General features: G+C 27.7%; 1 protein-coding gene across 1 annotated transcript in view; it reads left to right on the top strand.

Moving 5' to 3' along the window:
• LOC117178499 (1-phosphatidylinositol 4,5-bisphosphate phosphodiesterase epsilon-1-like) overlaps nt 1-14,348 on the top strand; it is a 232,785-nt gene that overhangs the window by 162,396 nt on the left and 56,041 nt on the right. Inside the window, exon 9 of the mRNA XM_033369925.1 lies at nt 6,276-6,481. Coding sequence (XP_033225816.1) covers nt 6,276-6,481 — 206 coding nt within the window. The remainder of the gene's footprint in view (nt 1-6,275; nt 6,482-14,348) is intronic.

The following is a 14,348-nucleotide window of genomic DNA, read 5'->3' as shown; positions in this document are numbered from 1 at the left end:
AATATTATAATCAAAAATATTAAATTTAGGCTGCCTAAGATTAAAACCAAACAATTCAAAACATTTTAATCTATAATTGCTCAATTTAAAACTGACCAACTAAGGAATAAGAAGTTTTAAAAAACTTAATAGCTGAATTGTCTTGACTTTTTAAATATTAGAATTTAAAACTAAAAAATTGTGAAATTGGAAACTTTCAAGTGTTAAAAAATTTTGAACAAAATATTTTTGAATTTAAACTTTGGAAGAAAAAGGACCTTATTTCCAAGGTCTCAAAAAGTAAATTATTTTTAAATAGTGCATTTAAAACTATAGACTGAAATTAAAATTTCAGAAATTGTAAATATGATAAATGTATTATTAATAATTATCATATCTTATAGTATCAAGTGTCATTGAATGTTATGGTATGGATTTTTTTACGAAACAATTTCATTACTTTGAATATGAATTATTTTTAAAAATTAAAAATGATATGCATTCTAATTAAAGTCTTCTAAAATAATTAATTCAAACTTGACGCGTTAAAAATTAAATAATTCTAAACTTCGTTTCAAAATTGAAGGATTCCTATACAAAGATCTTAAATCAAGTCAGTAAAACCAAATTATTTTAAAATTGTGCTTACTGTTTTTTAAATTGTTCTTGTTTTAAGTGAAATTTTGTTATAAGATGTCATACTAGCGGCAGCAATTAAAATGTGAACTAAGTGAATAAATGCATTTGAAGATTATCATTAATAATTAATCTCAATGAACTTTCGTTCTATTAGCAAATTTAAATTAAATCTATTTGAAACAGAACGTACATTGTGCAATTTTTCATTCTCCCTCTGTGAAAATTCATCTGGTAATGGATATTGGTTTTTAAGGGGATGAACGACGACACTTTAACTGTGATAAATATTGAAGTACAAGGTTTTACATTCTTTCCATATACACATTCCAATTTAAAATTTTCTGAAACGAATTAAACTTAAAAATTGTATTTAGAGACTAAAATATATAACTTTAAATCCTTTCATTTGAAGAATTTAAATCTTTCCATGTCATTAATATTATTTAATAATTTATAATATATATTTGGTAGGCAATCCTAAGTTTTAGGAACTCTACTTTAGAGCCCGGATGCAGTAAGAGAATGAGCGCTCGAAGAACGAAGAAAATTACTGTTCAAGTATCTTCTGATATCCAAATTTTGGCAAAAAAATTTAATTTTCAAAAATAAGGACGTATTGAGTGTGACCTGGTGGAAAATTCTTCTATTTTCACTTTTTTAATGAATTTTTTGGAATAATAAAATGAAGGGTTGAAAAGAATTTTCTCAAATTCATTAATTTTTTAAAACAAAAATCTTTACAACTCAGCCAAATATTATTGAAAATGTTTGAAATTTATTACGCATACGAAGTATGCATTAGTAATGCCCACAAAGACAAGGACAAATTCAAACTATAATTTAATAATAATTAATTGCAAATCGAGGACAGCCGGTAATAACGTTTTTTTAGTTTAGTCGACAAAAAGTATCCAGGGAAGTTCCAAGTTGAAAAAACTTCGAGTGTAGTATTTTTTCTGCGTAATTCAAGAAGATTTTCGGCAATTTTTAGATCGCTCCATTAAAAATTCACGAAATTATGTATTTTGTAAGAAAGTCGATTTTTAATGAATCAATCTGAAAATTCGAAGAATTCTCATCTGAACAGTGAAAAAAAATTCTTTAGTAGAAGTATTCTCAACTTTTAACTTCACTCGATATTTTCTGCCAGTGAAACTAAAAAAATATGGTTACTAAGCGGTCCCGATTTAAAAATAATTATTATTAAACAAGAGATTTATGTAATTTGTATTATTAATTATTATTAATCATTTATTCAATATAACTGATTTTTATTATTTTTCATTTAATGATTGCAGAACTCGGAAATTTGGTGGAAAACTCATTTTTTTCTGGAAATTAATTCTCTTAAATGAAAATGTAACTATTCCATTCTTGGTTAAAACTTTATATTTTTTAGTTTAAAAATTCAATTATTTAGTCAACAATTTCTATAAATGAAAAAATTATAAATTTAAGTTTATTTAAATAAAATTTAGACTAATATATCATTCTACTTAGTTAAAAATCAATCTGTTTTAGTTTACGATTTAAGTATTGCAAGTAAATTCCTTAATTTTGAGCGAATTCATAATTGTCTTGAACATTAATTGCCGTGCACTTTTCAGTGACAGTTTAATTAAAAAAATTAATGCAATAATTGATTAATAGTTGCAATTAATCAAATAAAACATTTCTTAAGTAAAATTAAAAGACTACTAAATTACTTAACACCGCAAAAAATTGCGTGCAGAGTTCAAATTATGCATGTTCAATAGCAAAAACTATTCATTTTTGTTCACAGCCGAATTTCAAAATAATAATAAAATTTGAAACCCGTTAAAAATTGAGCCTAAATTAAAAGTCTTTTTGATTGATGTTAAAAATTAATTTTTTTTTTGGTTCAGGGATACATAATTTTAGAAGACAATTCAGTTTTTTTAATATAAAAAATAAATCATCTGTGTTTAAAATTTACTTTTTTTTGATAAAAATTCAACTACTATGATGTAAATTAAACTACTTTGTCAAAATTTTATTTTTTTTATAAAAAATTCACCTCATTTTATTGTTAATTTAACTTCTAGGCTATTAATTGATGCATTTTGTTAAAAATCTATGTTTTTTGTAGAAACCGAATCTTCTATGTTAAATATTCAACAATTTTGTCAAAAAAGAATTTTTAATGAAGATGAATTATTTTAATTAATTTGAATTATCAAGTTCGAATAAAAATTTTTGTATGGACGGAATTAAATGGTGTTTTTACGAGTTTTCTAATTACTTTAATAAATATTAATTAATAGGGATGGTCTAAGTTGGGTAGAAATCAAGCCCGCTGGCGCATAGTTCAGCGAAACGAGATATTGGAGTTCAAAAAGTACCAGAGGTCGTTTTTCAAAATTGATTTTCAACCTAATTATTTTAGATTGTAGATCATTAAATTGCCAAGAAGCTTTAAATGCCGATTTAAAAAGAAAAATGTTACTAATTTGTTATTTAAGTTTACAAATGAAAAAAAATTGTACATTTGCTCTCCATAAAAGAAAATTTTGAGTAAAGATTAAAATCCTGAATTTATTCAATTGTTATAAACAAATTAATGCATACATTTTACATTAGCTAAAATTTCGGTGTTTAAATGCATCGTTTATACTGATTTTTTCACTTAATTATGTAAAAGTAATAATTATTGCTGAACGAGAACTAACCGAGAACAGTTCTCATTGTTTCGAATTATTTTGATAAATATATTCACTTACATCGAAATTTTGAACACAAAACTTTGTATCTTTTGCGTTATCATTTTATTTTATCTTAAGCATTACAGTTTCATATAAGATATTACTACTTAGCGGCTATTCATCTTGTCATAAGGAATTTTCATGAACAATTATAATTTTTCTAAGCAAATTTACTCAAATCGTAATTTTAACACAGAAATGTTTCTTTTGTACTAGATCGATTTTTTCATCTCAAGAATAATGTCGTTATACAAGAGATTAATATTGAACGGAAATTTTTATTTTTCTTTTGTTATAAAAAAATGCACGCGCATGGCATTTTTAATCGTCGAAGATTTTTATATTTTAAAAGCGACCATTCATCTTTTCGGGTGATACTTCAACTGTTTTGGTTGAAAATTAAGTTTTTTAGTTGAAAATTTATATTTTTGGGTTAAAACTTCAACTTTTTCATTGGAAAGTCATATATTCGTATTTTTAGGTACACAAATTAACTTCTCGTTTAAAATTTCATCATTCTATTGCTGAAAATTCAATGAAATAGCTGAAAAGATAATTTTTTGGAAGACTATGTTTTTTTTAGTAGAAGATTTATAATTACATTTTGTTTCGATTTCATTTTTTATTTAAAAATCGTTATTTCAGTTGAAGATTCATCTGTTTGGATGATATTTTAACTATTTTGTTGAAAACTCATTGTCATATTGGAAATTAATGTTTGTAACCAAAAATTCCTATATTCTCCTTTTGTTTGGAAATTCATATTTTTTACTCGAAAATTAGACTATTTGATTGAAAATTTATGTATTTCGTTTAAAATGTCTTTTTCAGTAAAAAATTAATTTTCTGTGTTTCAATTTCATTTCTTAGATTTTAAACTTAACTTCTGAGTTGAAAGAATTTTTTAACAATTCATTTTTTGTTTGATAGTTCATAACAATAGCTGAAAAATCGTTTATTTTCAAGTGAAAAATTCATATTCTGTGTTAGAAATTCATTTTTTATATCAGTGAAAATACAACGACTTTGTTGAAAGTTAAACTAATTTGTAGAAATTTTTTTTTTTATTGCAAATTCAATTTTTTGGTTCAAAATATATATTTTTGTGGAAAGCTGCATTACTTTCTTAAAAATTGACTTTTGCGTTGAAAATCCATAATTCTAAAGGAAAATTTATCCCTTTGATAAATAGTATGACTGTTCAACAAGAAAAAAATAGGTTTTTAATTGGAAATCCATGTTTTCGAACTGAAAATCCAACTACACCGTTTTTGGTTGAAAATCAATATTTCTTAGTTTTTAATTCAATTATTTCAAACTAATTTGTTGAAAGTTTAACTTATTGGTTGAAAATTTAAAAATACATTTTTTAACTCAAAATTATACTGTCCGATTTTGTATTGAAAATTAATATATTCTCTGAAAAATTTGCATTGTTTGGCTGAAAATTATTCTTCTCCGCTGAAAGGTCATTTTTGTTGTTGCTGAAAGCTCATCTATTTAGTAGAGAGTTGAATTAATTAGTCAAAAATTAATATTTTTGTTTGAAGATTTATCATTTCATATAAAAACTTGATTTTTCAAATAAAAAATTAATATTTTGTGTTGTAAATTCATCTTTTTTTAAAATAAATATTCAACTATTTCGTCGAATGTTAAACTATACTTTGTCCAAATTCCATCTTTTTTATTAAAATTGCAACTATTTTCTTGAATATTTATTTTAATACTTTGTTAAAAGATTTATTTTTTTACATAGAAAATTAATATTCGCTGTTGAGAATTCCTCGACTTTTTTTTTAATCCTTTCACCAAAATGATTTATTTTTTATTTTTGTTGTTGTTGAAGATTCATCATTTGAGATGAAGATTCATCATTTGAGATGAAAATTCATTTATCTGATAGAAAATATAACTGTTTTATAAAAAATGAGTTCTTTAATTGAAATTTAATATTTTGCTACTGAAAATTCAACTATGTCATTTTTGGTGAATTATGAATATTTTTGAGTTGAGAAATTAATTATTTAGTTGAAAATTTAACTATTTATTTAAAAGTTAAACTACTTTGTTGAAATTTGGGCATGTGTTCAAATTAAATTTTCGTACTGAAAATTAAAATCTTACATTTTCGGTTTAGATTTATTATGTTTCTTCAGAAATTTCTCTTGTTAGGTAGAAAGTTTTTTTTTTTTTGTCAAAGCGTCAACTATGCTGGATTAAAATCTGAACTAAATGGCAATCTTTTGTATAATAATATTATTTTTAAGACGAAAGAAAGTGATTTCACACGTAAAAATAATTTTATCTGTCGAAAATGCGAAATAAGTGAATTTCTTTTAAACATTTGCTTATAACAATAACAATATTTGTTGAATGATTGTCTCTTGTATCACTATATTATTCTTGAGATGAGAAGAAATGCTCCCGCAGAAAAAATTTTCGTTGTTAAATATGCAATATGAGTCCTTTTATATAATAATTATTTATAAAAAAAAATAATAATTTGTTATATGGCAATTTCAGATGATATATTCCTTTTCAGATCATCGCATTAAAAGCAAACATATCCACTAAAAAGCGATTGATACTCTTTCAATTTCCAACCATTTTTCCGGGATTAATCCGCTCGATAGTGAGGATATAATTCGAAACTTTACTTCTCTTTATTACAAGGCTAACGTTATTAATTTCGATATTTATGAGGTATAGAAATAATTGGAGGAAATAAAAAATAGCCCTTAGCTCGATTGGATTAATGATTGATAGAAAAGGTCTAGCTGGAAGGAATAGAAGAGTATAAAAAGTGATATAAAAATGGACAAAGAAATGGTTGATTAGTGGCAATATTTATGGAAGAGTCAAACCTTTAGAATATCGAAATAATCTTTTGAATGACCTAATATATAGAATGGCTCTTTGAAATGATTATAGGATCTGAGCTTCAAGCAATACGATTCCTCGGCGGACGGAGGATTATCAATGGCCCCTCTGCATTATATAACAGGAAGTAGAGAATCTTTAACTAAAGTCGTCCCAGCTTCTCCCCGAGGAGGAAGAGATAGGATTCCAACTCGCAGCCCTCCTGGATCCGCAGAACGTATTGTCACCTCTAATTTGCCTTACTCCAGTTTACAGAGGTAATTCGACATACAACATAATCGATTAGCGGAGCCAATCGCACGTATAATAGCTTTATTTAATTGCTTTACCAAAATCTTACTCGATTGGCTCAATAACCGCAATCCTAATGGTGATTAATGTTGCTGAAAATTGTGCTTTGTGTGTTGTGAATGATTAATTGGAGCACAAATTAATATTAATTACAAATTCAAATAATTAGAGAGATTGACAAAATTTGTACCCGAAAACCGGACTATTATCTCAAGAGAAACAAATTCTAAATATGCATATGAGATAAAATACATATTGCGGATCAAGGGTTTGCCTATATTGACCAAGAATTTTTAGATTTTCAGTCGATCGCACTCAGAGAAAAAGCTATCTTGAAACAAGAACATTTTCCTCTTATCTGTTTTATTTTGTACCACTTGAATATATTTTTTACACTAACAGAATTATTTCGTTGCAAGATTAGTTGAAGTTTGTCGGAAAAGGATAATGCTGCTGCAAAAATATTCTTTCTGAAACAAATTAAATTTCTTTAAAACTTAAATTTAAAAAGAAAATTCGATTTTTGTCAGGAATCTTCCTTCTAAAACAAGTTAAAAAGGTACCATTATTATTAGTTAGTGCCTCAAAAAAAAAATTACAATAGTCTGCAAAAAATATATTCTCTTCTTTGATCCTTTTAGTGTACAATGATAAATTTTGGAGTAAAAACTCATCATTTGTTATTAATAAGTTAATAATAAAAAAGTAGTAAGGTGTTACCTCCGTAACTAAATAACATGCGAAGAGAATTCTTGAAGAAACTTACACGAAATTTATTGGATCGTTTAAATTTTTCCAAAGTAGAAATTCTCATTTTGTTTGTGTTTACGAGATGTGTTAAAAAATAAGGTGACTTTATGGTTTTCTCAAAAAATATTCATTTATTCCTCAATATTTATATTGTTCCCTTCAAAGTAATCCTCCTCAGATATAATACACTTGTGCTAATGCTTTTTCCAAGCATCGAAGCACTTCTGATAATCATTTTGTGGTATAGCCTTAAGTTCTTTCAGCGATGCAGTTTTTATCTTCTCAATCGTTGAAAATCGATGTCCTTTCATGGGTCTTTTCAGTTTTGGGAAAAGAAAAAAGTCACTGGGGGCCAAATCCGGTGAATATGGAGGCTGAGGCATGACTGTGGTGCTGTTTTTGGTCAGAAAATCTTTCACAAGCAACGATGAATGAGCAGGTGCATTATCGTGATGCAAAAGCCACGAATTATTTTTCCAAAGTTCCGAAGGCTTTTTGCGTATCGCCTCTTGCAAACGGCGCATAATTTGAAGGTAATACTCCTTATTACCGTACGACCTTGTGGTAAGAATTCCTGATGCACTACGCCACGGTAATCAAAGAAGACAGTGAGCAAAACCTTCACATTTGACCGAACTTGACGTGCTTTTTACGATCTTGGAGACTCAGGATGCTTCCACTGAGACGATTGGGCTTTAGTTTCGACGTCATAACCATATACTCATGATTCATCCCCAGTTATAACCCTTTTGAGAAAATCAGGATCATTACTGACTTCATTCAACATCTCCTGAGTGATGGTCATGCGATGGATCTTTTGATCAAAATTAAGCAGTTTTGGAACAAATTTCGCTGACACACGTCTCATGCCCAAAACGCCCGAAAAGATAGCATGGCATGAGCCAACCGATATGTCAACATCTTCAGCAACCTCTCTGATGGTAATTCAGCGATTTTTCGACACCATTTCTTCCACTGCTTGAACGTTTTCATCGGCTGTTGACGTGCTGGGACGTCCAGGGCGAGGTTCGTCTTCGACATCCTCTCGGCCTTCTTGGAACAGCTTGTACCACTTATACACATTTTTCTTACTCAGAGTAGACTTACCGTATGCAACTGTCAACATTTCAAGAGTTTTAGAGCACTGGATTCCATTTTTCACACAACATTTAATGCAAACTCTTTTCTCCATTTTCTCGAAGGAAGAAAATCGCCGAGCACACCAAACCCTTCTAACTTTTTACGCCTCTGCCAGAAAAACAACACGAGCTATATAGTCAAAACTGTGAACATATGATCGTGACGAGTGTACCAACACAATAAAACAAAAAAATTTAAACTTGAATGTACGTAACCCGCGAAAATTGAAAAGTCACCTTACTTTTTGAACACACCTCGTAGATCTGCGGCTAAGAAATGATCGGAAAATTCCTATTATTATAATATATGTCAATCATTTAACTGATACTCTACCTACTCCATTACCCATTGATAGACGTAGCATCATTCAAATTCGTGAACCCAGTCCTAAGCTTAGCTAGGATAGATACTCAAAATCTTTTAATACTTTCTTTGTTCAATCTTTGAAATTTATCTGAAATTTTTTAATAGACGTCTTTGTGAAATCTTTTTAATCCATCCAAACCCTTTTCGAAATACTCATAATCTTTGTAAAATTGATAAAAATTTGTGGAAATTATCATTGAAGCTTTTGTGAAGCCTGAAGTCTATCCGAAATCTTTGAGAAATATTTGTTCAAATTTTTTGGAAATATTTGAAAAATCATTCAAATCGTTCTGAAATATTTTTAAATGTTTGAAATACTTTTTAAATATGTTTGGTATTGTAATATATGGGGAATTATTGAAATCTTTGGGAAATCATTTAAACCTATGTGAAATCATTTAAATCTATCCGAGGTCTTTGTCAAATATTTCAGATCTTTGTGAAATCTTTGAAAAACCATTTATATCTTTCTGAAATCTTTGGAAATATTTTTAAAATATATTTGATAATATTTGTAAAATCACAAAAATCTTTGGCAAAGCATTGAAGTTTTTTGAAGTCTTTAAAATCTGTCTAAAATCTTCGCTGAAGATTAAAAATCTTTGTGAAATATTAAAAAAATCCTTTATATCTTTCTGAAATCTGTCTAAATATTTAAAATATTTTTAAAATATATTTGGTAATATTTTTGAAATTATTGAAATTTGGGGAAATCGTCAAAGTTTGTTTTTTGAAGTCTTGGAAATCTGTCCGAAATCTTTGCTAAATGTTTAAAATCTTTGTGAAATCTTAAAAAAATAATTGATATCTTTCTAAAATTTTTGGAAATATTTAAGATACTTTTTAAATATATTTGGTAATATATTTGAAATTACTTGAATCTTTGGGAAAGTATTGAAAACTTTTGTGAAATATTTTTAATCTATCTAAAAACTTTGCGATATCTTTCTGAAATCTTTAGACATATTTGAAATACTTTTGAAATATATTTGATAATATTTCTGAAATTATTTAAATCTTTTGGAAATCATTGAAAATCTGCGTAAAATGTTTTAAATCTATCCGAAATCTTTGGAAAACCTTCCTGAAATCTTTCGAAATATTTGTAATATTCTTTAAATATATTTGATAATACTTGTGGAATTAATCAAACGTTTGTGCAATCTTCCAAATCTACCAGACATTTTTGCGGAATCTTCAGACAAATTTTATATATATTTACAATATTTCTGAAATTATTGAAATCATTGGGAAATTGTTCAAATGTATGGTTCCAATTTAAAGAAAAATTGTCTTAATATTGTAAAACATAAAAACGGTGGGGTTTTAAAAAAATCTGCTGTATTTTTTCTTTGAATTTTGAAAATATGAAAAAAAGATTTTCGCAAAAGCCCACCTTTTTTATGCTTGGCAATATTTTTTTATGTTTGTGGATAAGGAAATTATCCTATCATCTTTATGCGAGACAAACCATTTTTTAAGTCACGAGAATTTCTTCTCCTAAAAATATAATTCAAAAATTTTTGTCATAAAGGATGCATAATATCACAAAAGAGAAAGAAATATTTTTTGTAGGACTTCCTTATATGGGGAAACTTTTTTGTTAAAATTTGTTGGTATGTATCTTTTGTTGCTTCCGGGAAAACTGTGATAATTTGATTTTATGAAAAAAAGTCTTCAGATTATGTAGGTTTTTTGTGAAAATCACCTTATTATATTTTTAAACAAATCTTCACCACTTTGTTGATTCCAAATATTCTGTAAATTTTCCAGCGGATTGTGAAACAGGATGATAAAAAAATAGAAAAAATCTGCCTTCTTGAATTTCGTGAATTTCATCTCAATTTCGGATAGAGACAAATTAAAAACTTTTAGACACCATGCCCCTTATCAATCGAATAACACAATTCTATTCAATTTGTTCTCCTTCTTTTCTGGTATTTTAGTGTAAAACCAAAATGGACAAAAAAAAGAAAACTTAAGAAACTAAAATCTCAAAAAAAATCAGTTTGGGATAATCCAAAATGAAAATGAAAGGTAAAAAAAGTATTAAACGATGATTAAGTATTTCAAGAAAACAATGGCTGCTCATGTTATATTGTTTTAAATATGGCTGAAAATATCAATTTTTTACTTTAGAGTTTAGATATCTCGAAATACTGAAGTACATAAAGGACAACGAATTATTTTATAAGACATCAAAATCCTTCTAGGTAACCTAGTCCAGTTTTTGGGTACAGCAAAATTTAATTTTGGTCGCCCACTATCATATACCAGTCTTATAGAAATATCTTTTTGCACACTACCCACCGAATAATATCAGCTTGTAAATGAAATAGATTCGAAAATTTTAAACAAAGTTGATGAAAAAAAGTTGGCTGGTAAATGAAAAAGATTCCTAAAAACCTTTAGGTTTTTTCCGCAATGTTGCTTTTTATAAATAATTTATCATTTTAAATTACACATCCGCAACAGAGGCTTTAGTCGTCAGCACACTTGTGAAAGTACAATTGATGTCTTGTGATCAAATAAGCAATGTTTATTATTTTTCCCAACACATGCAATTTGTTCCCACATTTCGATTTCAACTTATTAAAATGTGAATTACGTACAGTTGAATTTATACTACAAATATTTGGCTAAAAAGACCAAAAAATTTAGTAGGTTTTGCCAAATATTTTGTTGTCCATATAATAACTATATACTATCGTTGAACTAACAATTTTTAATTCAACCAAATCTTTTTTTCAGTGCAGAAGCACATAATATTATCTGGGTAAAATAGTGATAAAAATATAATTTTGCCTGAATAATGCAATTCTCTAATTTATCATCTTAATCGGTATTAAGATCTCACCGCAACGTTAACTCGAGGAATTTACTTGTCAGTGAGAACTTTCTAATCCTACAAGTTAACAAGATTATATGGTATGCTTGTTAATAGTTCATGCGAAAATTATCATATCTGGTAGTTAAACACTTCAAGGGTCGCGTAACTTTCTACAGAAGGAATATGATATCAGTACTTGGGGATCGTCCATAAACTACGTTACCAATTTCAGGGGGGGGGGGGGGTAGGGGTCAGGCTAAACGTATGTTTTGAAATGGGGGGGGGGGATTACATTAAAAATAATTACTTTTTTCTCTGTTGTTAAGAAACATACCTTTCTCCTATTTTCTCCCTTATTTGATTAAATGTGAACTAAATTAATAAGAATTAATAATAAATAATTATTAAGAATAATAATTAATAAGAGAAATGAACCAATTTTGGCTGAAAAGCGTAATATTATATTTTTGGTTTGGATTTCATATGTTTTGGTTAAAAATTCTAGTATTTGGTTGAAAATTTTATCATTTTGTTGAAAATGCAACAATTTTGTTAAAAATTTAGCTACATGGTTAAGAGTTGAACTACTTTGTTCAATATTCATTTTTTGGTTTTTGGATTGATCTGCTTGATTGAAAAACTATTCCATTTTTAGAAAATAAATCTTCTGCGTTGTTAAACTATTTTTTAATCCCTCTCTTTAAATTGAAAATTCATGTATTTGGTTAAAAATTCGTCTTGTTCGTTGGAAAATTAATCTTTTGGCTTGAAACTTGATCCATTTAGATTAAAAATGTAATTTTTCGGATGAAAATTATTCTGTTTTATTTTAGGACTCAACACTTTGTTAAAAAATTAAACTATTCCGCTGAAGATTAACTTTTGGGCTAAAAATTCAACTTTTTTATGAAAATCTAACTCTTTGGCAGAAAAGTAATTTGTTTGTTTGTTAAAAAGTTATATTTTTGACTGGAAAATTGAACCGTTTTGCAGATAATTATCGTCTTTTTGGCTTTAAAATTCAAAAAATCGGATGAAAATTATTCATACTTAATATTTTTAAATTAACAATTTTATTTGAAAATTCATCTATTATATTATGAAAATGTAACTATTTTGTTCAAAATTCGTTTTTTGTTCGCTAATTAACAATGTTTTTAACAAACAATATAACTTTTCCATTCTCGGTTGAAATGTCATATTGTCATAAAAATGCAAATTTTTGGGTCTAAATTAATCTGTTTTGGTTGCGGATTCAACAATTTGGTAGCAAAATTAAATTATTTGGTTAAAAATTAACTTTTTTATTTAAAATTTATATCTTTTTGGCATAAATTTAATAAATTATATTTTAAAGTTAAACTCTTTTTATGAAATTAAATTTTTTGGTAGGAAATTTAACTAGGCTCAAAATTATTATTATTTTTTTTTTCAAAATTCAAATACTTGGTTAAAAGTAAAAACTAGTGTTATAAAAATTTATATTTTTTGAAGATGCTCCTAGTTTTTGTTTTAAAAAACACTTTTTTCTTAAAAATTCATTATACGGGGTGATTTTTTTAACTTGAAACTTTCAAATATCTCGAAAAATAGACACTTTATAAAAAATGTTATCAATCAAAATTTAATCACTCTGAGGAGTACATATACTAATGTTAAAATTGGTTCCCCCACATTACACCCTCGGGATAGCATGGGGTAACTTCGAAATCTTAAATGGGAACCCCTTTTTTTATTGCATATTCGGATTCTTTGGATAAAAATGCGTATGATTTGCCAAAAAATTTTTTCTTTGTTTCGCGATGGATGACGCTGTAATCGACGAAGTTCAATTTTTCTTCATTTCACTGTTACTGAGAATGCACGCTTACGAGTCTGCAATACATTATCAACAAAAAATACACTATTTTTATTGTGACATGACTGACCACATAAAAAAAGAATTTTGCAAATAGCTACAGAATTGTTGAACGAGTGCATTAAGAACTCGTACATAAAAAAAATACATCGCGACGAACACAGGCAGAAGAACCTTCTTTTTGAAGCCAGTTAAAAATAAGGGCAATGGAGCTTCGGATCTCTTTGGTAATTATTATTTTGAAAAACATGCCAAAATGTATGTCCGTGCTTGAGAAGTAATTATTAAGTAATACGTTTATATTAACAGTGTTTCCTGAATATTTCTAAATTTTAGCCCTGGCATTATTGTAGATTGAGGTCAGCGGAGGCTATCGAAACATCACGAAAGTGTTTATGATCAGACCCACCTTTCTTATTGCTTCTTATTTATTATCCTAAATTTGCAACTCGATGTGGCCCTTCGTGTGAAAATAGGTTGGGAAATACAGTGGCGGTAAGGTAGAAATCTGGTGACGTGACCTCCTCGTCACATGGCCTTAAGACAAAACTCATTTTAGTTAGATCAAAGATTATGCCGAATACCACTTTACAATTAGAGTCTTCTAATTAGAGTCTCATTCACACATTCTAACCATTCTTTCAGCGGTCTACCTCTGGGCACGCTGCAATTTACTTTACCTTGATACACTTGTTTCGTTAGTCGTTCATTTGGCATTCTCTCAAAATGCCCGAACCATCTTAACCAATTTCTTTCCTATGTGTCTACTAGCGTCTCTTCTGCACCACATTCTTTTAGAATTATCTCGTTACTTACTTGTTCCCTCAGAGTTTTCCCGCATATTATGCGCATGAATCTCAAGTCAATTGCGTTAATTTTACTCTTATCT

Source organism: Belonocnema kinseyi, chromosome 8, assembly GCF_010883055.1.
Source record: "Belonocnema kinseyi isolate 2016_QV_RU_SX_M_011 chromosome 8, B_treatae_v1, whole genome shotgun sequence".
Classification (NCBI taxonomy): domain Eukaryota; kingdom Metazoa; phylum Arthropoda; class Insecta; order Hymenoptera; family Cynipidae; genus Belonocnema; species Belonocnema kinseyi.
This window is presented reverse-complemented; position numbering and strand designations above follow the sequence as displayed.